The following is a 23,896-nucleotide window of genomic DNA, read 5'->3' on the forward strand; positions in this document are numbered from 1 at the left end:
GTTGATCTCGAATTTGGTTTGGCAGGATTAGGCCTGGACCCATAGGAATATATTCTGGGCTGTGCCAACCCCAAGGTCGGGCAGAAGTGCCTGAGGAGGAAACCGCCACCAGTCAGGGAATCCCCCATGTCTGAGCTTGCTCGGGCGGCCACGTGGTGCCTGGACATGTCAGGAAGGGCCGGGAACATAGGTCGACACTGGGAAAATCTCCTTACAGGATGGTGGGGCAGGAGACCTTTTTGGGTCCAAGTTGCCTTGGTCTGAAGTTATACTTAAGTCCCTGGACCCCTTCCCCCATAACTGGAGAATCCCCAGAGTTCTGTGGTCAGCCTGTTTGACCAGTGACTGACCAATCCTGAGAGGAGAGATAAAAACGGACACACAGCGTTATCCACGGACACATCTCAGCACTTTATTCATCCCTTGGCAGGGAGAAGGGGGGCATTGCCCCAAGATAGTCAGCCAGCCAGGTGGGGTGGCTGGGATATGTGTTGTCTACCCAGATAGTAAATACAGCACTGATTATGCAGAAACAGGAAGGGAAGCAATAAGTTAAAAGCCACATAAGTTATGAAAAATAATATATATACTTTATATATCTTGTATCCCCATGGAAGATTCGCTCCCTTGGAAACCAATAAATAGGCAGAGAAAGAGCAGCAATCAGCACCCTTTTTGGGACTTCAGGGATGAGTGTTTGTCTGAGTTCCCTCCAGCCTGAGAGTCAGCAGCCCTTCAGCGCCCCCCACAGGCATGGAGGACCTTGAAGCTTTGCTGGGGCCCAAGGCCTTGGGGGACCATGTCCTGGAAAGTGAGATGAAGGAATTAAAGACTGGGGCTAGCAGAGGGGTGAGGCAAGGGGCAGGGAGGGAGCAGGGAGAGAGCAGGGAGGGAAGGGGAGAGGGTGGGTGGTGGAGTGGGAGCCTGGAGCTGCCAGGATCCCCCCTACCAAGCCCCAAAGGTGAGAGCCAAGACAAGGAAAGAGGAATGCTCCTCCCAGCACCAAATCTTCTCTTGGGATGCAGAATTCCTTTTTGGTTGCCACTGGGGCTCCCCAGCCCAACCGGAAGGGCTCAGAAACTCCCAGACCTGCCTGGACTGTGCCTTCTTCATGGCCCCCGCTCGGGAGGCAGGGGAGTGGGTGTGCTGGGAAGAGGGGGCGGAGGGGGAAGGAAAGAAGCAGCTCTAACCCCACAGGTGTGAGGTGTTCCTGGGCTCCTCAGTAGATGCAAGGAGGGATAGAGTGGAGGGCTGGGCTGTTCCGCTGAAGGAGAGAGCAGGGACCCTGAGAAGTGGGATTCAAGGGAAATGGCCCAGGGATTCGTGGTGGGGGTGGGGGTGGGGCTAGGGGTCTCCAGGGCCTGGTCTACCAAAGCCAAGTTTCAGGCTTGAGAAACACCTAGGCGTGGGGAGGGGTGTGTGTGTGTGGGGGGGCAGAGAGCTTGGATCCTGGGCAGGTTGGTGAACCCCAGGATGGCAGGGAGGAGAAGGGAGGGCCAAATTCCCCTGCCTGGTCTCAGGCTGCCATCTGGCCTCCCTCTCACAGGGGGTTTATCATGGCAAGAATAGCTTCTGGAGAAGGAGCCGGGAGCCGGCCGGCAGCCTGTCCCGGTCTGACTGGCCCTCTGTGAGGGCCCCACAGGAGGAGGGAAGGGGCACAGGCGTCTGGGCTGACCTCAGAGGTCCATGCTCAGGTCTCACACACCTGGGGAGCTTCCTCCCTTCACTCCCTAATACTGTCAGGTCTCTGGGGGCGCCCAGGTGGTGCAGGAAAGCCAGGGGTGAGCACTCAGCCTCCCCAGGAGCTCCAGATTGGGGGAGGGGGCCCAGGCGGTCCGCCTCAGCCCCTGATCCATGGCTGGCTGGGGCTGGGTGAGCGCGGGTACCAGACTCGGTCCTGAGGCAGAGGCAAGGTAAAGCTTGATAAGGGGGTTTAGGGCACGGGTTGGGCGAAAAGGGTCAAAGGTTCCTTGGTCGGAGCCCACTGTTTGGGGAGGAGCCTCAGGAGGGAAAGGAGGTGGAGATAAAACTGACCCCAGTTCCAGTTTACCCAGTCGGAAGACCTCTGGCCAGAAGGTTGGAAGGGTAGGACTGAAATATTGAGATGGAGAGTGTGATTCTTAATAGCTGGTGACAGTCCTGTACCACCCCCAGTCACCCACGGAAAAGCAGTCCTGGTTTTGAACCCTCCCCCTTTCAGTTCAAGATCAGGTTTGCCTCCCCGTCCAACCCAGAGGCTCCAAGCTGTTTGCTTGAGTCTAGCTTAAGTCCCTCCAGCTGCAGGGGAGTGACTAGGCTCCTGGGCTCCAGCTGCCTTACTCTGAGACCTCTGACTCCTGCGACAGGAACTTCTCAGACATTTCGGTGATTTTGATCACGGGACCTTTTCTGTTCTTCTTTTTCCGGGAGGGGGCTCTCGAAAGGCCAGACTTGGAGGTGGCTACAGGGAACATAAGGGGTGGGGCAGGGAAGGGGCTGGAGGTTGGGGAGCCACTTAAAATGACGTCTTTAGGGTCATGATTCCCCACACCATGTCCCCTGCCCTCCCATGGGTTCCTAGGGAAGCAGACTCACCGGTTCTAGATGTGGAATGCACCACGCTGACCATGGCGGCTGAAGGCAAGTCCATTCTGGGGGAGGACAGAAATGGGGGCATGTGAAGGGGGCCTGTGGCTTAAGCCCCCCCCCGAGTCTGGGGACCCTGGGGAGTGGCAGGTGGAGGGCAATTCTTGCTTGTTATTCCCAGCCCTGGGCTTCTCTGCTGTGTGACCCTGGTTAGCCAGTTTGCCCTCTCTGGGCCTCTGTTCCCTCTCCCCTGCACAAATGGCTAACATTTACGGAGCACTTCATTGTGACAGACGTTTGTATGCGGAATCATATTAATGCTCCGTACCAGAGGCTGTGTTATGATCAGCCCATTTTCCAGATAGGAAAACTGAGGATTTAATGAATGGGTCAAGGTCCCAGTTTGTAAGTGGCTGAGGCCGGACAGGATCCCAGGTCTTCCTGGCTCACGGTAGCCTGCTGCAGGGGGAGGCTGGCTTTGTGTGGGACTGGCCCTCCTGTCCTGCCCCTCCTGCGGCCCGACCCCGCGGCCCCAGCCCTCACCGGCTCTCCTCGCCCTCCACCAGCTTGCGGTAGGTGGCGATCTCGATGTCCAGGGCCAGCTTGGTGTTCATGAGCTCCTGGTACTCGCGCAGCTGCCGGGCCATGTCCTGCTTGGCCTGGTGCAGGGCCTCCTCCAGCTGGGCCAGCTTGGCTTTGGCGTCCTGGAAGGCCAGCTCCCCCTGCTCTTCCGCCGCCTTGATGTTCTCCTCCAGTTTCAGGCACTGCAGAGGGAAGGGGTTCGTGAGCACCGGGGAGAAGGAGAGAGTGGCCAGGAGCCGGCCTCTGCCCTCCGTGGGGGTGCACAGGGCAGGGAGGGCGGAGCATTGGTGTTCCTGGGTGTGGCAGGGGGGTGCCTTGTAGCAAGAGGGAGTTCAGTTAGACCTAAGGAAGCCCTTTCCAGAGGCCCCGAAGGAGGGAAGATCCGCAGCGCCCAGAGGAGCCCGTCCCAGCTGTCCTGACAGGGCAGTAGCTCCTCTGGCACGGCTGGAAGCTGGGCTTAGCCTTCCACCCCTGCTCTGTGCAGTTGGCCGGAGGCTGGGAGGGAGGAGGAGGGCTCTGGGTGATTGTGGCCGTGGGCTCTGACTGGTTCCCACAGCCCTGGCCAGTCTACAGAGCACCTTTACATGCGACGGACATGCGGTCCTCACTGCCATCTTAGGAGGACAGGAGAGGAAACTGAGGCACAGAGCTGCCAAGTGACCTGCCGAGGGTCTTGCATGTATTCGGTGTGTGTGTGTGTGTGTGTGAGAGAGAGAGAGAGAGAGAGAGCCCTTGCACTCCTCCCTGCCTCACCCCCGGGCGGGTGCTCCAGATACTCACATGGCTCTTGATGGAGAGGATCTGGGATCGAAGCTTCTGGATGCGCACGTTGAGGTCAGCGATCTCACTGCGGCTGCTCTGGAGGCTGTTCCCAAACTCAGCTGAGGAGGCAGCCCGCTCTTCCAGCTGGAGGGCGTGCAGGAGGTGACCGTGAGGGGCAGCTCGCTGTGTCCCTCCCAGCACCCTTGCCCCTCGCCCCTTGCTGCTCCTTTTCTCTCTCCCCTCCCAGCCCCTCCTCCTGTTCTGCAGCCCAGCACTCCCAGGCCATCCTCACCCTCCGACGCCCACCAGGCCCAGTTCTGGCTGGGCCCCACACCTGGCCTGGTGCTACTGGGTGACAGCACCTGAGCTTCTGGGGGGCGCAGACGCTGGGCCTTCCCCCACCACCCCGCCCCTCAGCCCCTGCAGTGCTGGGCTCTCACATTCTCCGTCACCCGTCACCCCCGTGCTCCCCACTCCCTTCTCCTGGACTCTCAGCGCTCAGAGCTGAGGGTGACTTCAGCCTTCCCTGGTGCAGCCTCCCTGGCCCGGCTGCATCCCGCGCCGCTCAGTCAGCCCCGCTCCATCAGTCTCGAACCTGTCTCCGGGAGTAGGCCTCCGCTTCCTCCAGGCTGCGGGCCGCGATGGCGTCATACTGGACCTTCACCTCCTCCACGATGCCGCTCAGGTCGATGTGGCAGCGGCTGTCCATGCCCACGGTCACCGACACGTCCTTCACTTGGGCCACCAGGTCCTTCAGCTCCTGGCCGGGCACAGACGTGGGGGCTCAGGGCTGGTGGGCGGGCACCAGACCCTCAACCAGCCGTGGTCCCTGCATCCCCAGGGCGAGTGGAGAGTGGCCCTCTCTGTCTTCTGGAGAGAGGACCCAATGATTAAGGCCTCCCTGCCACTCGCCCCCGGCGCCGACTCTTGGGAAGCCGCTCGGCACCGCTGTTCACCCACAGCTTGGCCTCCCTCTCTGGGTGGAGGGGACAGGGCAGCGACGGACTCCTGCCTCCAGAGGCTCACCCCACGAGCCCAGCGTGGGACACTTTCCTCCTGGCTGAAGTGGCAAAGGCCCAGGATGTCTGGCTGGGGGGTTTCGGCCCTTCTGCCCCATTAAGCTCAGTGGTGTGCAGCTCGGCCTCCCCTCTGGATGGGAGCTGCCTGAGGGCCTGGGGAGCCACTGTCCTCTCTGGGTCCCCCCACGTCTGGAAGCCAACAGCTCAGTTTGCTGAATAAATATTGGAATAGGGGCAGGAGTGGGGCTGTACTCCCTGCTTCCCTGCAGGGGCGGAGGCCAAGGTGAGTTCAGGGTCGCCCTGGAGGCTCGTTGCCCCTCCCCATCTGGCTGACCAGGCCCCCACAACAATGTGATTGGGCTTTAGTATTTTCATCTTCTCCCCATCCTTCTTTCCTCCTCCTCTGTCCTTCTCTCTGCTTAGAAAACGCCAGCCCACATTCTCAGAGAGCCCTGGAAGTGGTAAAACCTCTCATTTCCCCAGGGGACTCATTACAGGCCAGCCTCCGAGCTAAGTGCTTTCCCCGCTGTCCCTGCCAGGCCGGCAGGACCGCTAGCCCCAGGTTACAGAGAGGAAAGACACTCGGCACAGAGAGGTTACCGAGACAACCGTGGGCGCAGAGCAGGCCCCCAGAGCCCTTGCTGCTCCCACTAAGCTCCCCTAGAGGGGCAGAGACAGGAGTCGGAGCTTCTGTCTTTCTAGCCCCAGGCTGCAGCCCAACAGCTTTTGGGCCTGAATGCTCAAGGTGCGTAGAGGGGCAGAGGGGGACAGGGGTCTTCCTACGGGGCTGCGGGTGTCACCTTTCAGGCCCTGGGCCACTGCCCCTGGAGGTGCCGAACCACCCAGGCCTGGGCCGGGCTGCTGCGGGAAGGAGAAGCGAGGGGCTGTGGCCAGCATTGTACTGGCAGAGTGAGTCAGGTGGCAGGGAGGGGGCCAGGCACTCCGGGAGGCAGGGGTGGGGCTCACCTCGGGGAGGGAGGGCGTGGGGCGCACAATTACTCCTACTGGCATTCACAGTTCACCCTGACCCTTACTTAAGTACTCCAGTCAGCAAGTTTTGGTCACTGTTCCCATTTTTCTGATTGCCTCATAGGTGTGTGTGTGTGTGTGTGTGTGTGTGTGTGTGTGTGTGTGTGTGTGTATTAGGTTTTTCTTTTGTTTGTTTGTCTGAATCAGGGTCCAGGGGAGATCCCTATATTGCAATTGGTCCATAGGTCTCTCTTATTCTGCAGCCACGCCTCCATCTCTCTCCCCCCCACCCCCTCTTCTTTGCTATTTTTCGTACTGAAAACACCGGGCTGCTTGTCGCCTTCCCCACAGTCTGGACCTTACTGGCTGCACCGCGGTCCTCTGCCCCGTGCATGTCCTGAGACCTGGCGGTTGGGGCTGAGGCCTGCTCAGATCCAGGTTCCGTTTTCGTCCCATGACCGCGTTCTGACCTTGAGGGCTGACTTTGGGCCCCCTCCTGACCCTTGGTCTGTCTTTGTGCGCGGAGTGGCTGTGGTTGAGCCTTTGGAGTCTCTAGCAGCAGCGGCTGGTGCTCTGACCCACAGCTCGTACCCCTGCGGGGTCGGCAGGGTCAGCCAGAGCCACAGGGGCAGCCGTGGAGGCCTGCTGAGGAAGGCCGGCTCTCCCCTGTCTGCTAGCTGCACGACCCTGCCTGCCCGCATCCCTGGTGACAAGGATCGGCTCCTGCAAAAGGAGGCTGAAAGGGAAAGCCTGCTGGGGGCCGCTGTCTCCATCCCCGAGCTGGCAGGACCTGCGTCTCGTGGCCAGCCGCCCCTTGAGGTCTCCTGATGAAGAATTTTGATTGATCTACAAATGAACTTACCAGACAAACGTCTCTGGGCGAAAGCAGGGGCAAGGCCCAGCTCCTGGCTACAATAAGGTCGATCGTACCTACAGACTCACGGCCCACCTCTGCTGCTCGGGTCACCATCAGAGACTGACATTTCCCACATGGAACCGGGATCCCAGGCAGGGCTGGGCTGCGGACAGTTTCCGGAATGCAGCTTTCAGGATTCCTTGGTCGACATGTTATGGGGGAGGGGGGTCAGGGGGCATAGGGAGTTCCAGAGAAAGCCCTTTAGCCCTGGCCTGGGTTGGCACTTGTTATGGGCCAGGAAAAGGCTAGGGCACTGTCAGAACGCACTGGAACAGGGCTTCTCCTAGCAGGGAGAAGAGATTGGCAAAACAGAGCCAAGGGAGCAGCCTCGATCCTTTCTGGAAAGAGGCAGGGTAAGCATGAGCTTGGTAAACAGGAGTAGGAAACGGAGGGTTTAGAACATCTGTAGACCTGTTCAGGCACGCCGGCCCCCGCTGGGCCGCAGAGGGTATAACAATGGTGGCTTGTGTGCTGCCGCCACGGGACGGGCCCTCCAGGTTGGCAAGAACTGAGCCAAGGTGCAGTTTAGAGCTTCTCTTCAGAGCCCAGAGCCTGAGGAGATGGCCACGTGTGGGCCCATCCTCTTTGTGGTCCCCGGGTCAGGGGAGGCGGTGACCCTGAGAGGTAATTTAGGGCTGCTCCATAAAATGTCGTGCTTAATGGTACCAGGCTCTGAACACTACCCCTTCTTAGCAGCTGTGTAACCCCGGCCAGGTTTTTAAACCTCTCAGAGCCTCTGTTTTCTCATCTGTAAAATGGGTATGATTATAGAATTGAAACCAGCTAACTTTTATTAATACTTACCATGTACCAGATACTGTCCTCACTGCTCGAGGATATATTAACAACACAGATCCTCTCAACAGGCCAGCGAGCTAGGCTCTATTATTTCCCCCCTTTGACAGATGGGGACATTGAGGTATAGAGAGATAGAACATGCTAGAGTTCACATAATGACTGAGCCAGGTTTCAAATCCAAGCTGCTCTCAAGTTTGTGCTCTCCTAATCGTGATCCCCACCTTTACAGGGTTGCGTGAGGAGTAAAGGAGATTACACCTGGAAAGCACTTCACCCAGTGCCTGGGGTGCAGTAGGCGCTCAATGCATCGTCGCTAAGGATGCTACTGTTGTGACAGGGATGACGCTGGGGTCAAGGGTCGAGGGGCAGAGCGGCCTATTCCTGGAGCAGCCTCCCTGGCAGTACGAAGGCAGGCACCAAAGCAGCTTAGACCCACCAGGCTGTCTCTGCAGGGCAGGGCACTCTGGGAGGTGCACCCGGCTGCGGGGGGGGGGGGGGTCCACAGATCGTACCGCTCGTCTTCCTGGAGCAAGAGTTTATGGGTGGGGCAGGTGGCGTTCTGGCTGGATGCGGCCAGGCCCCGAATGCACCTGGGAGCTGGCGTGTGCCTTGGAAGCTGAGGGGAAATGTGAGCCCCTGGGTCCTCTCACCGGCTCGCGTCCCTGGAGGTGAGGGGCAGAGGGGCTGCCTGGGAGGCTGTAGGGTACACATGAGGCCCAGAGCAGCCCATGGCCATTGGCTTCCGAGAATTTATCTTGGCCGTGTGTGTGTGTGTGTGTGTGTGTGTGTGTGCAAGAGGGAATGTTTTCTGAAATGCAGAGGTGGGCCTCCACAGCCATGCTTTTCTGATCTGGTGTCTGCTCCAGAGTTGGAAACAAGACTGTCCAGCCCTCCTGGGGCTACTCACTTCCCGCCATGTTTTTCCTTCCCCTGAGGCCGCCATGGCTGGCACCTTCCTTTGCTGAGACCTGCCTGGTCCCATGTGGTAGCCACGAGGCATATGTGGTTGTGGGCACTTGAAAGGTGGCTAGTCCGAATTGAGCTGGGCTGTAGGTGTAAAATGAATACCCATGTTGAAGACTTGGCATGAGAGGAAGATTGTAAGACAGCCTATTCACTTTTTGTATTGGGTGCCTGGGTGGCTCAGTCGGTTAAGCGTCTGCCTTTGGCTCAGATTATGATCCCAGGGTCCTGGGATCGAGTCCCGCATTGGGCTCCCTGCTCAATGAGGAGTCTGCTTCTGCCTCTCCCTCTGCTGCTCTCTCTCAAATAAATAAATAAAATCTTAAAAAAATTCTTTTTGTATTGATTACATAGCTGACTAATCACATCGTGAGTAAATTGTATTATTAAAATTAATTTTTTCTGTTTCTTTTTTTAAAATGTGGCTACTAGAAAAACCATTACATGCGTGGCTCATGTTATAGTTCTCTTAGGGCCAGCTTAGAGACCCACTGGTGAGGGGAATCTTTTTAGCACAGGATCAGGGCTGCCTTGTCAGCCTGTGGCGGTGCCTGGAGAGAAACGCAAAACTTACGACCCGACACCAGCTTGGCACCTTGCTGCCCCCAGAGTACTAGTCACTGCTCCATGCACCGAGCAACCCCACGTCCACAGTGGTCGCTTCTCCACAGCACTGCCGTGACCGCACACACCATTCCTTTACCCTCTCCGTACCACCCCCGCCCCCGGGACCCCCAGGAGCCGCCCATCACACTTAGAATAAGATCCAGAGCCCGATTCGGCGCCCAAGGTCCTCGGTGAGCGGACCCCAGCCACAGCTGTTCCTTTCTGTCCCCTTCGTCACCAGACTCACTCCTGCCTTAGATGCTTGACAGAGACCCTCCTTCTGCCCGAAGCCCTCTCAGCTCTCCCCTGGGCTGGCCCTCCCCGGTCTGGACCCTCTTTCACTGGTCCCTCCTCTGAGAAGCCCCCCGAGCTTGACTTTCCCCTCCTCCTCCAGCATTACCGTGTCATCGGGTTCTGTGCAGCCCGGCCCTTTTCAACCTCCCAGATGATCTTGCTCAGATGTTTGTTGACTTGCTTATTACCTGTCTCCCCTCCTAGCTCAGTGGCAGCCCCTGAGAGCATGGACTTTGCCCGTCACGCTCACTGATGTGACATCAGTGCCAGGTACCCGGCAGGCGAGCAATAAACATTTGTTACACGGATGAACGGATTTAGTCGTCAGCAGAACTCCATGAGCCTGGTATGACGACTCTCCCATTTTACAGATGAGGAAACTGAGGCAAAGAGAGGAGAAACAACTAGCCCAAAGTCAGAGAAATGGAAAAGAAGATAGAGCCAGGATTGGGGTCCAAGGGCTGTTAAAACCAGATGGAGCAGGGGCCAAGAAGTTTTGTGGGGGTGCCTCCGGCCACGCCCAGGCCTCTTGCTGGCCATGCCTGGCCTACCTCCATTTGAGTCTTCCACGCCGGCTGGGCCTCTGTCCCGGCTGGGAGCTTGGGCTCCAGGCTTGCTGAGATGCACAGAGCCAAGTGCGGATTCTGGAACATTGGCCCTCCTGCTGTCTGCCTGGCCGCACAGTGAGTGTGGGCAGAGGAACTCCTATCCCCCTTTGCAAGCCAGTCAGCGGGCTCAGTGCCCTGCTCAGCCCCGGAGAGCTCAGCCTGGCTCAAGAGGGCTCGGCCAGGGGCGGGAAGCTCCCATGGCCACAAACAGGTCTCAGGCCCACGGAAGCCCCCACTGGGGGCCGGCCGAGCCTGCTGGAAAGCAGTGTGGCCCATATGCAGCCACGAGGCCCAGTCTCCCTCTCCACAGGACGAGGCTGCCAAGCTGTGGTCAGCAGCCCCTAGGGCAACTTTAGCAGAACTTCTAATTTAATTTATTTTTTATTTTTTTGAAGATTTATTTATTTGAGAGAGAGAGAAAGAGAGAGAGCGAGAGAGCAGGAGGAGGAGCAGAGAGAAAGGGAGGGAGAAAAATCTCAAGAGGCTCCCTGCTGAGCACAGAGCCGGACACAGGGCTTGATCCCACAACCTTGAGATCATGAGCTTGAGATCATGACCTGAGCCAAATCTAAGAGTCAGACACTTAACCTTGACCGACTGAGCCACCCAGGCATCCCCATTTTAGTGGAACTTTTTGATGGTGGTGGTGACTTCGATCCCTGCTCTGATCTTGGCTGCACTGCCATAGTTTGGCACCAACGGTTTGCAGCACACAGGTGGCCAAGTCCTGCCATCCCCCACAATGGCTCTGCCTGCACACAGCCGAACTGAAGTGTGGCCCCTCTACCTCTCCACTCCCGAAACAGGGGATGTGGTGGCTGGAGGCAGAGTAGAGTGGAGGGGAGTGTCTGCAGTCAGCAGTAGGGCCCACCTGCGGACTGCACTGGCAGTGTGCTAGGCCTTGGGGGTCATTGTCCCCCGAGGCTCAGCCGAGGACTTAGGGACACAATCGGAAGGCATCCGGAGGCTCCTCTGCCTGCATTTACCGGGTTATTTTTGTTCCGGCAGAAGCTAGCATTGTCTGGGAACCTAGGAATCGGACTACAGCTCTCCCTTGCCTGAGCCCCGATCTGGGGAGGGTGAAGGGCATGTCTGTCCCAGGTAGGCCTGCAGGTGCCTGCCATTTAGGCTGTAGGGGTGGGGAGAGATGAGTTCAATCAGAACAGCTGTGCAAGGCCCCCTGGCTCGCAGGCTGCTGCCCAACCCTCGCCTGGATGCAGCAGCCCCTGACATGCACTCCGCACTCCAGCACGCTGGAAGAAACAGGTCCTCCTTGAGCGCAAGGCCTCGTGGGAACTTGCCTGTGCTCCATGAAAGGAGGGATGAGGGGACGTGGTGGGTTATTGATAGCAGCGCAGGAAGGGGTTGGGAGATCGCACGTCTGTGTTATGCCTGTAATGACTGCCGAAGCCCCCATGTCCCCCTGGACACACTTCCTGCCCCCGCATGCCTCACCTGGGGACAAGTCAGCTCTTGGCTCAGTGGGACACTGGTCTCATTCTCTCACCTGCTCGTAGAGGTTTCTCATGAGCTCCACGAAGCTCTGCAGGCCTTTTAACTTGGTTTCCAGTTCAGTCCGACGAAGACACTCGGCATCCAGGTCCTGGGGGTGGGAGCAGTGGTGAGTGCCAGGGGAGGGAGGGGGTCCCAGGGTGGGAGTGGGGTGCCCATCTGCCTGGGGGGGGTGATTGCCAAGGGAGCCCCGGCTCAGTGCCTGGGAGGAGCAGCGGGGTGAGGACAGGTACCCGTGTCTGTCTGCGGTCCCGGGACTCAAGCCTCTGAGGGCTTGGCTTGGGGAGCCTGAGGGAAGGAGGGCAGAGGGTCCGTGAGGACAGAGCCCCTGGGGCAGGCTGGGCAGGCTACCTTCTTCAGCTGGACGAAGGTGAACTCCATGTCTGTGCGCTTGGAGATCTCCTCCTCATACCTGGGAGGGGGGAGGGAGCGAGGCAGCAGAAAGAGAAAGAGAGAGGCCACTTAGCGGCAGGTGGCCGGAGCTTGGGGTATGATTAACCCCCTGGAGCGGGGCTCAGGGCCTCTGCTGTCCCATTTGGTGCCTTGTGCCAATTAGAAAAAAAGTGGCCTTTGCCTCGGGTGGATACAGCCCCTCGTCTATGACACATGCCTTCTAAGCCCAGGACACCATTCTCTCGCTCCTTTGGATGATCAGCCAGTCCTCTCCTAGGGGCATCTGTCCCCTTCCTGGCTCTTTCTCATATCCACCTCCTCCAGGAAGTCTCTCCTGATTGCGCGGCCCTGTCACCCTTTGTTCTCTCATCTTTTCCTTATCTCCTCCCCCAAGAATCTCCATCTCCAACAAGCTGTGCCTTTGGTCAGGTCTGCTCTGAGCTGTCTGCTCACAGCTCACCCTCTCCCCCCTCCCCACCTCCCCTCTGCCTTGTTAGCTGGTAGGAGACCATTGCATCATGTTCCCTCCAGAGGGGCGAGTGTGGACGTTGCAGTTAGATAGACCCCCATTGTGTTCTTGGGCAGGTAACCGCACCCTCCTTCCTCGGTTTGGCCCGTCTATTAGGGTGTGTGTGTGCACGTGCGGGGTCGGACCACGCCCACCCGACACCATGACAGACGTGCATAATCGATCCTGCATGAAGGTGGGCTCCCTCTCTTAGATCTGCCTCCTCCTTCCTCTACCCCACCTTGCGTTTGGAACAAGGACACCGCTGGATGAGGGTCGGGCTCTCTGGTCTCTGACCTTAGCCCCTCCCTCTCGTCAAACCTCTGTCTCACCCCTCTCTGGGGTGAGTGTCCGCCAGGCTTCTCACCCTCAGCCCCGCCCACCTCCGTGGATGTGCAGATTCTGTGGCCTCCTGTTTCCTTCCCTCCATTCCGGGGAATGCCTGAATCACTGGCGGCTCTAATTACAGCCGCCTGCCCGCCCCAGTCCCTGACCTCACGGGCAGGGGTAGCGTCACCCATCGCCCACGTCAGCTGGCTGGACCTGCCACCGCTCAGGCCCTGTTTTCCCCCAGCCTTTACCAGAAGCTGAGGGGAGCAGACCCCAGCGGCGAAGAGCCCGCCGGTACCGGGTCTCTGAGCCTCGGTGTGCTTAGCACACGCACCTTGCCGCTGCTGCCTTGGCTTCCCAGAGTCTGCAAGGGGCTCTCGGGATGCGGGTCGCGGGCGTGGGGTGGAGGGTGGGCCAGGGGGGCTGGTCTGCAGTCTGGGGCCTACTAGAGCCAGCACAACTCCCGGAAAGCTTTCCTCGTGCCCTCTTCTGTGCAAGTGAGCTCCACAGCCACACGGCTTGGGGTTAGATCCTGGTTCCGTGCTAACTAGCTGTGGGACCTCGGACACGCTGCTAGTTGTGCCTCAGTCATGACAACAGTGATGTCACGAGGGTTATATAAGTTAATCCACCGAGTGTTTACAACAGCACATGGAACCTGCTAAAGCTGTTATTATCACCTGAGCTCTGCTCTCTCTAACGCCAGGCCCTGGCACTCAGCCCCTCTGCCTTGGCCTCTAGCATTTCTGGAGACAAACACTGGGAAGCCTCATGGCAGAGACAGTGGATGGTTCTCTGCCCTTCCATCCCAGACTTCCCACTGGGAATTTGGTGGCCTCCGAGGACTTCCCTGCCCTGGAGGTGGGGGTCTAGAGAGCTCCATGGTGAGAAGCCCCTCATTGGCTGGCCCTCCCTGTGTAAGCACAGTGGTCAAGGCTCTGCCCTTCTCCCCTCCCTTCTGGATAGCAGAGCTCTGCCTGCTTGGGGACAGGACCTTGGAGAGAGCTGTCCAGTGGGGGTTCTCTGAGGTGTGGAACCTCCTCCTTACCCCTCATTGTCCTTCCAATTCTTTCGTATGGCCTTCCCTTTTCACCAGCTCCACTGGATTTCAGCCCTAGTTCACGCCTTCAACCAGATGCTCTTGTGCAGTGAACCTCCTGCACAACCATACATGGCACCCCTGAGTCACTTGCTATGTGGCCTTGGGCAAGCGATTTCCCCTTGTGGGGCCTCTGCTTCATCCTTAGTAAATACAAGGGTTAGCTAGCTGATCCTTGGGGTCCTGGCTACATCAAAGCTTCTGGAAGTCTCTATCATTATAGAGACTTAGGTAAATACTATTTCCTCCACTCCACTCCCAATCCCCTGACAGTCTGCCAGCCACCAGTTCCCAAACCCATTCTCAGCCCTTTTCAGCTTGTCACACCCACCCCGGCCCCCCCACCCCCAACTTGTTTATTTCTAGGAGTGAAGCTGATCTCATCGGCCTTGTAGAGGCAGGGCACACCCCTCCCTGTCAGGGCTTGGCCTGGCGTCTCCTGGCTCCTGGGGCCCCCCAGGCTCTACACAGTCAGGCTGCAGCTTCCCTGGCTCTGGCCTGTGGGTCTAGAAGCCCTCCAACCTCACCTCCCCCAAGTCTGGTGGGTTTCCTACCCAGAGAGGGGAAGAGAAGCCCTAAGCTGAAACAGCAAGCTCAGGCCGCAGATGGAAACCAGGCAGCTGGCCAACTGAAGAGGCTGAACCAGATTAAAACAACAAGTAGAGTTTGTACAGAACTTCCAGTTACGAAGTGCCTCCGTGGATGTGATCTGGCTGGGCTCACGGAGCAGCCTCATCCCACGGCTGGCTGGGGTTACGGATGGGCTAGTGCACATGGCTGTGTGACTAAGGACAACTCCCTGCCCTCTCTGGGCCTGTGTTTCCTTCCCCGTGAAAGGACAATCCCAGGCCCCCACCCAGCCATTCTCTGATTCTTTGAGGGCCAAGGAGCTGCTAGACATCAGTGAAAGGAATCTTGGATTCTGGTGTGCTAACACGATTCTCCTCCTCATGGTCAGACGTTGAAGCGAGGCAGCTCAGAGTGGGCAGTGAGGTTCCCCGTGGGTTTCTGTAGGAACTGGTAGGGCAGGGGCGGGGGGAGAGGTGGCCCCTTGGCCCCAGAGGGGCCCAGCCGTGAGGAGGAGCCCAGGTCAGGGTTGCAGATCATGCTTGTTGGTCAGAAAGTTCTAACTAGGGGCGCCTGGGTGGCACAGCGGTTAAAAGCGTCTGCCTTCGGCTCAGGGCGTGATCCCGGCGTTCCGGGATCGAGCCCCACATCAGGCTCCTCCGCTATGAGCCTGCTTCTTCCTCTCCCACTCCCCCTGCTTGTGTTCCCTCTCTCACTGGCTGTCTCTATCTCTGTCAAATAAATAAATAAAAAATCTTAAAAAAAAAAAAAAGAAAGTTCTAACTAGATCCACAGGTGAGGACTGAAGCCCCCAGAGTGGGGAGAGCTTGCCACGTGACCATCTCCTCTGAATATGGCCTGAGCAGGGGAGGTCACAAGGAGAGGTGGTGGGCGAGCTGAGCCACAGCCTAGACCTGGCCTCCTGACAGGCTGCCCCAGCCCCGCCTGGCTGGCAGTTCCCAAGACTGCAGGCCTCACCTTGGGTTGGCAGAGCTTGGGGCAGGGCCAAGTGCAGGAGGAGGGGAGGGGAGGGGAGGGGTTCAAGCACAGCCCACCCTCCCTCAGCCAGGCTGAGGGCCTCCTCAGAAGGAGACTGGACCAAAGGAAGGAACGCAAGGACACAGCCTCTCTGCTCTGTCTCAGCCTCCTTGTTCTTGAGGCTCTGCCCACTGTTTGGTCAGAGATGTCACCTCTCCTCCGAGGGACCCAAGCACCTGGTCTTGTCTCTCCAGACTGCAAACCTGTGTCAAGGACTACTGTCAGCCTTCTAGGGTCTAGAAGAGTTGCCATTTATGGCTGCCGAGCGCCATGCTGGCCTCCCCACTTCCTCCTCATGCCAGCCTCGGGATGGTTCAGCGTTGCCATTCCCACTCCACACAGGGGGTACTGAGGCTTGGGTGTTGAGCAGCTTGGCCGAGGTCACAGAGCTAGTGAGGGGTGGGGGGCCAGGAGCGAACCCTTTCCAGTCTCCGAGCCCCTCACAGGCTGGGGCTGTGACTTTCTCATCTCTCTAGATCCCAAGGCCACCATTGAGGTCAGGCTTGCATTACCTACAGGGGATTGCTTCTTTATGCCAACGGACCCCACCGTTTCTGCCCCCTGCCTGGCCCCGCTTCCCTTTCCAGCCCACTTGAGATCAAATTTCCAACTCATATCCGAGGCAGGAGCCCATCCGTTGCTCTAGCTGGTGACAGTTTCCCATTGCCAGTGGGATGTGTGGGCGAGAGCAAGCGTGTTTACGGGCACAGGAGGAGGGGACAGGGGACAGGGACTGCGATGGTGCCTGGGCCCGGCAAGCACGGGGCTTAGCCGTCCGTCCACATAAGACTGACTTGGTTGCAAGGGGCACTGTTTGGGAGGGTTTAGAATACTGGCGGGCACATAGTAGGTCCTCAGGAAGCACGTCTGTAGCAAAGTTTAAGGATGTTTTCTTGCTTTCCAGCTTGGGTGCCCAGGGCCTTGCATCTGGGTGCAGGCTGGTTCCCACCCTCGGTCCCTGCCCACAGTCCCTCTCGGGCGCACCCTACCTGATTCGAAACTCCTCGACCTTCTGGAGCACCTGCAGCAGGTTGGCCTCCAGCTGTCCCCGCTCCTGGCTCACTTTGCGCAGCTCCTCCTGCAGCCGGCCCTGGTACTTCTCATAGAGGTGCCCGAGGTCGAAGGTGCCGGAGTCCTGGCCTTGCAGGAAGCGCCAGCGGGTCTCCAGCAGCTGGTTGCGCTGCTCCAGGGCCTGCACCTGGGAGAGGAGGGGAGCAGCGGTGAGAGGGCCAGGCGCGGAAGGGTCGGGCACGGAGGCCCCGGGCCAGCCAGTGAGCCCGCATGGGGGTGTCCCCGGGCAGGGGCAGGTCATCTGCTCTGCGCTCGCCACCCGGGCCGCATCGGGTGCGTTCAGATCACATCTCCAGCTGCTGAGGGTTTGTACAGAAGATGGCCAGATAAGGAGGGAGCCAGAAAAGGGTGGAGTCAATTAGGAAGGTTTCCTACGGGAGGAGCGGGGCCCGAGAGAGGAGGGAAGGGGCTGAATGTGCCAATGAGGTGACAGGCCCTCCATGGCCGCCTGGGGCTTGGGTGGGAGACCCCAGGGAACACAGGGTGTCAGAGGCCTGTCTGCCATCCCCCCACCTGACAAGCCTAGTCTCATCTTGCTGTGGAGGCTCAGCAGGGTAGGGCCTGGGTAGTAGCTCATTGTGAATCCTCCGGACAACCCTGGACTTGTAGCCTCTGCAAGCCTCAGTTTCCCCAGCTAGAAGTTGGGGCTGACGTGGCCTGCCCTGGCCACCTCTCGGGGCTGTCTGGGACAGGAAGGCGGGATGTGCTCCGGAACAGTAATACTGGCAAATGCGTCCCCTACTGCGTGCCAGGCCTCGTTCTAGATGCTGGACGCCTTGGCCTCATTAGATCCCCACAACCTGATGGGTTACGTGTAGTCGTCCGCCACACTTTACAGAGAGGCTGCATAACTTGGCCAAGGTCACAGAATTAGCAAGGGGCAGAGCCAGGTGTGGAACCCAGGGCAGCGGGGGTTTAGAATCTTTTAACCCCCACAGCACGGGGCTCCTGTCTGCGGCTGGAGCCACCGCGGGCCCTGGGACCCACCTGCCCTTCCTGGACTGGCTTCCGTGGGAGCCCGCATTGTCTTGAGGGTGACGCCTGGGAGGGCTCTGGGCGCAGCGGCTTCTCTCAAACTGCCTGCTCTCTCTGCTCCAGGGGCTCCCACGGCTCCCAGCCCAGCCACGGCACGCCATCAGGATCCCTCTTGAATCCTCTCGTGCCTTCCACCCAGTGCAGCCCAGCACAGCCTTGGGAGGCCCCCTGCCTCTGCCCAGGGTGCCTGTCCTCTCTAGGCTCCAGCCTGCCTCTGACTGTCCTTTCCACCATCCCCAACCCTCCCGTCCCCCCCCCCCGCCCCGTTTGCCCTCCCAGCTCCCCTCCTGCAGGAAGCCTGCTAGAACCACAGCTCAAGGGGCACCAGGCTGGCTCAGTCGGAAGAGCATGTGACTCTTGACCTTGGGGTCGTGGGTTTGAGCCCTACATTGGGTGTAGAGATTACTGAAATAAATAAAAGGAAAAAAAAAAAAAGAATTACAGCTCAGAAGAGCCCACCCCCCTTCCTTACAAGGTCCTCAGTTTATCTGAGAGCCACCTGCTCTCTTCTTGGAATCCCTACCATTTGGTGCCCATGTCAGGGGCAGCTGGGAGAGATAGCTGGGGCCTGGCTCCTCGGCAGGCTGTGGTCACGAGCGAGCTGTGACAACCAGCCCAGGGATGTTCCCCGTGACCACGAGCAAGCGGCTGGCCGCCCCCCGCCCGCTGCTGGCACTAGCTCCAGGAATCACATCAGGAAGTGCCAGAGTCATAGCCAGGAGCCTTTCGCATCACCTGGTTTGTACTTTTAATCTACAGAGCGGGAGGTGAGGGCCCAGGGTGGTCAAGGGACTTGTCCAGGATCACATGGCGACTTGGAGGCCAAGCTTCCCAGGCAGGCCCGTCTGATGGCCGCTGCCCACTCTGGACCTTCATGGACTCCCTGTTTCCTTTGAATTTGGGGGCCAGGTGGGCACTCCTCTTTCTTTCTGTCCTGCCCACATTCTTGGGTTTTTCCTGTGACACCCCACCATCCTTGAGAAGTCCCCTTTGACATTCGCGTAGACAACACCGGCTGGAATCCTGGGCGATGGCCTTCGTGGGCTGTCACTGCTGGGCTTAGCTCCCATTTGTACTGGTATGTTCTACTCACAGCCAACCTAAGCCTGCAGTCCGCTGTTGTCACAGCCAAACAGGTTCCGTAGGGATGTCAGTCTAGAGGGTTTCTGGCGTGTGTGAGAGCGATCCCTGGTGGGGGAGATGCTTGCTCACTCCACCTTCCTTCCGTTTTGACAAGCCAGAGCCCTGTGTTTACACTGAGGGTGAGGTGAGAGGAGAGATGCGAGGCTCCTTCCTCCACCCATAAGCAACAAAATACCCTTTACACCAGGAAGTCCTTCCCTTAGTCTAACCTCAATTTCCTATGCTTCAGTACTAGCCGCTGGGAGATGGCATGCATTTGGCTAGCTAGTCCAGCCAGAGGGCACTTCTGGTTGCGAGAGATGGGGCAACCCTTTCTCCTGCTGCCATGTGTGTGTGTGGGGGAGTTTCTTGTTGTCTCAGTGGGTGGGGATGGAAACTCATCCCCCATCCAGAACCTTCCCAGCACCAGGCTCCTCCCTCTCTGGAACAAAGGCCCAGGGAGGGCTGGGTAAGCGGTAAATTACTCTAACCTGTCCAGGCTGCTGATCGCTCACCTCTTAGTCCCCTTCCTCCCCATTCTGGCTGACCCCCCTGCCCTTAGATCATAGGCGGCACTCTAGGAGGGGCCTTAGAGGGCAAACCCCTGGTCTACCTGCCTCCCATTTTACAGGGGAAGAAACTGAAGCCCAGAAACACGAAACTCACTGTGACCCAGCCCCACCGCCCGGCTGAAAAGCTGTCCCAGCCCCGGGGTGGGGAAAGACATGCTTTTTGTACTGGGCACCGAGCAGCCCCAGCTGGCTGGAGCTCCGGGCTGGGGGCTCCCCGGGGAGGGAGGCCTCAGATCCCAGGCCCATGGTCGGAGCAGTGAGCTTACAGAGTTGTGCCCCTGGGGCACACAGGTCCTTCTTCTCCTGTGGGGGGTGGTTGTTGGGTATCAAATCCCCTGCCCTCCAGGAAAAAGGCTGGTTTGTGCCCTTCCGCGAGCAGACGTCCACTGCGCGATGGCTCTGGTGACTTCCGGAGGCCACACAGGCCCACGGGAAGACATTGTGCCCATCCTTCTGTCTCTGGGCCTTTCACCATGCCTCTTAGGTCCCCTTTTTACAGACTCCTCAGGTGGGCTGCTGGCGGTCCTTTCTCTGGTCCCATCACCATCCCATCTGTGGTCTGCACTTGCGGGAGAGAGGGACCAGTAGCCTCTGTGGGATGGCACCGCAGCCTCTCCCTGCCTGCCTCAACCTCCCCTCCTGCTGCTGCTGCTTACTCCCCCTCCTCTCAGGACTGTATCCCTACCCATCCTGCCACTGGCACAGGCTCAGGGCCGTTTACAGAGCAGGAGCAGAGCAGAGAGGTAGAATGGGAAGCTCAGAGAGGGTAAGTGGCTTGCTCAAGGAAACACAGCCTGCAAAGGGAAGAACCAACACTATTCCAGGGACCCTTGGCCGACTCTTGGGGGTCAAACCCCCATCCTCTTCCTCCTCCTTCTCTTCCTCTTCCTCTGTCTCCTCCTTGGTTCTCTCTGATTTCTCTTGGTGCCTCAGAGGGCCCAGAGGGGACGAGGAGTTGAAGGGCCCCTGTCTGTTTCTTCTCCTTGCCTGGAGCCCCCAGGCACGCACTGCTTACAGCATCTTGCCCCTGGGCCCACACATTTCTTTCCAGCCCCGAGCGCCACTGCTACCCACAAAACTCTCCCACCCCCCGTCCGTCTTCTCAGGCTCCTGCCTGGAAGGGGCCAACTAGGTTCAAGAGCTCCCCGGGCTGGGCCCATTTACAATATTTGTAATTTAACAAACAGAACCCATTTGGTACATGGTAAGTGCTTTTTAAATGTTTTTCAAAAATTATCCCATTTGATCCTGACACGCCCATGACACGGATGTGTACAGAGAAGCAGAGAGGTCAAATAATTTGCCTGAGATTAAACGGCTGGTCCGAGGGGGAACCAGGATTCCAATCCAGGAACGGCGTTTCCCTCGGGCCCTTGAGGCCTTTACAAGGAGGCAGGGAGGGTCATGAGCTAACAGACCCTCTCCGTAGAGTTGCTGGATCAGCTGGGGCTTTGGGGCCCCAGCGATCAGGGTCCCAAGAGGCTGGCACCCATGGCTCCTTGCGTCCTACCCTGAAGAGCATCTGTCTCCAGGCCAAGGCTCTAGGGTTGGGAGGCTCCAGTTCTGCTAAAGACCTCAGAGGGCGTCGCCCTGGCCCCTGGGCACCGGACCCCAGCCCCTGGGGCCCCCTCCCTGTGCCTACATCCCTTTCCCGTTCCCAGGGCCGAGGCCCAGGGTGATATCAGCCCTGGCATTCAGAGAGAAAAGCCACCCATCCGAGCCAAATTACATAGCTCATGAAGCATTCCTTTTAAGGGATTAAAGCGGTTTCGAGAGGAGGTGGCTGTTCAGAGCCCTGCCTCCAGGGGCAGCGGGCTGCTTTCCTAGGGCACACAGCCCAGCGGTGCAGGGCTCGCGCAGCCTGCTGGCTGGGGCCGGGGAAGGGAACGCCCCCCAGGCGGGTGGTTGTCCTTCTCCAGCTGTCATCTCTCCTCCTCTTTCCCCGGCCCTGGTCACCCTGGGTGTGGGCGCGGGAAGCGGGTCTGGGCACGTGAGTTGGGCGGAGGGGGAAACAAGCCCACAGACCTGAGTTCAAGTCCAGACTGTACACTTGGCGGTAGTATGACCTTGGGCAAGGCACTTAACCTCTGGGATGCTGTCTCCTCATCTCTGCAGTAGGAGAAGAAGCCCCTGGGGAGTGTGGCCGTGGGGGCTAATGACACACATTTGCCAAGTGTCCGCAGAGAGCTGGGCACAGGCACATGTTCCATACATGTTACCGTCTTCCCTCTGCCCCTCTCCACGGATGCCCGCCTAACGGGGGACCCTTGCAACATGCAAGGAAACACCGAGGCAGGGGGACAGGTGTGGATAAGGACCAAAGCGGGTACAGAAGGATGGGACTCTGGTGTCCTGAGTAGGAGGGAGAAGCTGAGTTTTCCTCATCTGTAAAATGGGCATAAAAGGACTTCTTTCATAAGGTTGTGGAGGGAAACCGAGGTAAATATGTCAAGCATCCAGCATGGTGCCTGGCGTGTAGTTAGCAGTTCGGGCAGCTGTTACTACTAGGATCCTTGTTTCTGGGCAGGGCTGGGGGGCAGAGCTGGGAGGGCTGAGCAGGAGAGGTCTCTTGGAGGAGGTGAATCAGGAGGGGGTTCGGGAGGTGGACAGGACTTTCTCAGAGCTCTTGAAGTCCATGACCTGGTACAGAGATGGACAGGAGTACCTCACACCAGCCTGCTGGCCAGGGCAGTGGGGTTTGGGAAGTCTGGATGCCAGGGACTCACTTCCTTTCTCGTGTGGGTGCTGGGGAAGCCTGGCTGTCTGTCTGCTTCTGACTCGCAACATTGATTCTTGGCATTCCTATCTCCTGACATGCTACCACAGCGCCCCCTAATCCAAAGCCTCCTTCTGGAGGCCCCAGGTGCCCCTGTGGCTCTGCTGGCACTTCTGACCTCCAGAAGCTGAGCAGGGCTGAGGCCTGGAAAGGACGGCGGACTCTTGGGGGCTCATCTCCTCTGGCCACCTGCCTTGGAGTCGGATGGCAAACCCTGTCTCCACCAGCCATTCCTATGGGAGGGTATCCTCCTTGCCACACTTGGAGCTCCTCCCTAGTGTCCACCTGGGGGACAGTGACCCCAAGCCACGAAGCACATTATTACCCAGACATCCCTCAGAGCCGTGCCTGGGCCTCTCTGTCCCCCAGTGCCAGGATGGCTCAGAGACTACCCTCTCTGCTCAGAGCTAGCCTGCCGGCTCCTCATTGGCTGGGGTCAGGGGTGGGGCGTGATGCTCGAGAAATACAGCGCTCAGCCACCTGCCCAGGTCTGAAGGTCCCTAGTTTCCAGGACCCAACCCCCCACCCTTCTGCTCACCTTGCCAATCAGGGAGGCAAATTTATCATTGAGGACCTTCATCTCCTCCTTCTCCTGGTTCTTCTGCTGCTGGATGGCTGGGTCCACCTTGAGGTCCAGGGGCACCAGCAGGCTGGGGTTCACGGTCACCTTGGAGATGGCGCCAGCCGCCTCGCAGCCTGTGAGGCTGCGCGAGCTGAAGCCTGGCCCGGGGGTCCCACAGCTGCCCCATCCCGAGGTCACAGGCCGGGGGCCGCCTGCAGGGGTCACCTCACAGCTGCTAAGGCTGCTGAAGCCAACGACGCAGGAGCGGCAGGCCATCGCGGCCCCCGGGCCCGGGACGCGGGAGGGCACGCGGGTATGAGGGAGCCTTTGAGGGGTGGCAGGCAGCTGGCTCTGGTCACAGGCAGGGCAGGCTGGGGACTGAGGAGCAAACACCTGTCCTACAGTGCTCATTAGCTCCAGGAGGGCGGGACGCCTCGCAGCCCAGCCCGACCAACCTGTTAGATGATGCGATGCTCCCGCCCCGCCCCCGGCAACACGCACATCTCTTCCCCGCCTGCCTGCTTGAGGGGGCTGCTCACAGGCCCCCCTGTCCAGCTGGGTCTGGCTCCGGGAGGGGAGGGGGCAAGGCCGGGCCAGCTGGCGGGCTGGGTGGGGGTGCGGTGGTGGCAGAGGAAGGGCAGACCCCAGGAGGAAGGAGAGAGAGGTGAGAGAGAGAGCACCTCTCACCGCAGACCTCACTGCATACCTGAAGGCTGACGTATCTGGGCTCACATACTTCTGGAAAAGATGAGGCAAGCGCAGGCTGTGTGCTCCCAGAGTGCAGGGCAGCCATCCTGGGCGGCGTGCCATCCTGGCACTAGGAAACAACACCTTTTAATTTATCTTCTAGCTGTGTAAGAATCTCCCTGGCTTATCTTCTCTTCCTGTCTTCCTCCCTCTCTCCCTCCTTCCTTCCTCTGCCCTCTGGTCTGTCTGAGCATCTTCTAGCATGTCCCAGTGTCTGAGGCTGGAGGGGAAGTAGACGGCCACGACCAAGAGCCCTTGGCTTTGGACAAGGGCGACTTGGGCTCTGGACTCAGCCTGGCTGCTCGCTGCCGGTGTGACCTCAGGCAGGTTCGCTGACTTCTGTGTCGAGGTCGAACATGCCCCCTGCCAGGAGAGTCCGTGTATGCACAGAACTTACTGGAGGGGAGGGCACGAAGCCCTCGGTAAATGGTGGCTAAGACGGGGGGGGGGGGCACCTTCTGGGAGATCGTGGGGCTCGCACG

At 58.9% G+C, this 23,896-nt stretch overlaps 1 protein-coding gene across 2 annotated transcripts; it reads right to left on the minus strand.

The window, feature by feature from the left end:
• Positions 1-390: 390 nt before the first annotated feature.
• Positions 391-23,072, minus strand: KRT80 (keratin 80). Of its 2 annotated transcripts, none has more exons than XM_026501816.4 (9): positions 22,644-23,071; positions 16,519-16,727; positions 11,946-12,006; positions 11,590-11,685; positions 4,505-4,669; positions 3,928-4,053; positions 3,109-3,329; positions 2,575-2,630; positions 391-2,440 (listed from the first exon to the last, which is right to left on the minus strand). In XM_026501816.4, the coding sequence occupies exons 1-9, from the start codon at positions 22,941-22,943 to the stop codon at positions 2,316-2,318; spliced, it is 1,359 nt and encodes a 452-aa protein (XP_026357601.1). In that variant the 5' UTR covers positions 22,944-23,071; the 3' UTR covers positions 391-2,315. The 2 variants fall into 2 exon arrangements, with proteins under 2 accessions (XP_026357601.1, XP_048072802.1); XM_048216845.2 differs by having other exon boundaries at positions 2,391-2,475; positions 22,644-23,072.
• Positions 23,073-23,896: the final 824 nt, after the last annotated feature.

This window comes from Ursus arctos, unplaced genomic scaffold (genome assembly GCF_023065955.2).
Source record: "Ursus arctos isolate Adak ecotype North America unplaced genomic scaffold, UrsArc2.0 scaffold_26, whole genome shotgun sequence".
Lineage (NCBI taxonomy): Eukaryota > Metazoa > Chordata > Mammalia > Carnivora > Ursidae > Ursus > Ursus arctos.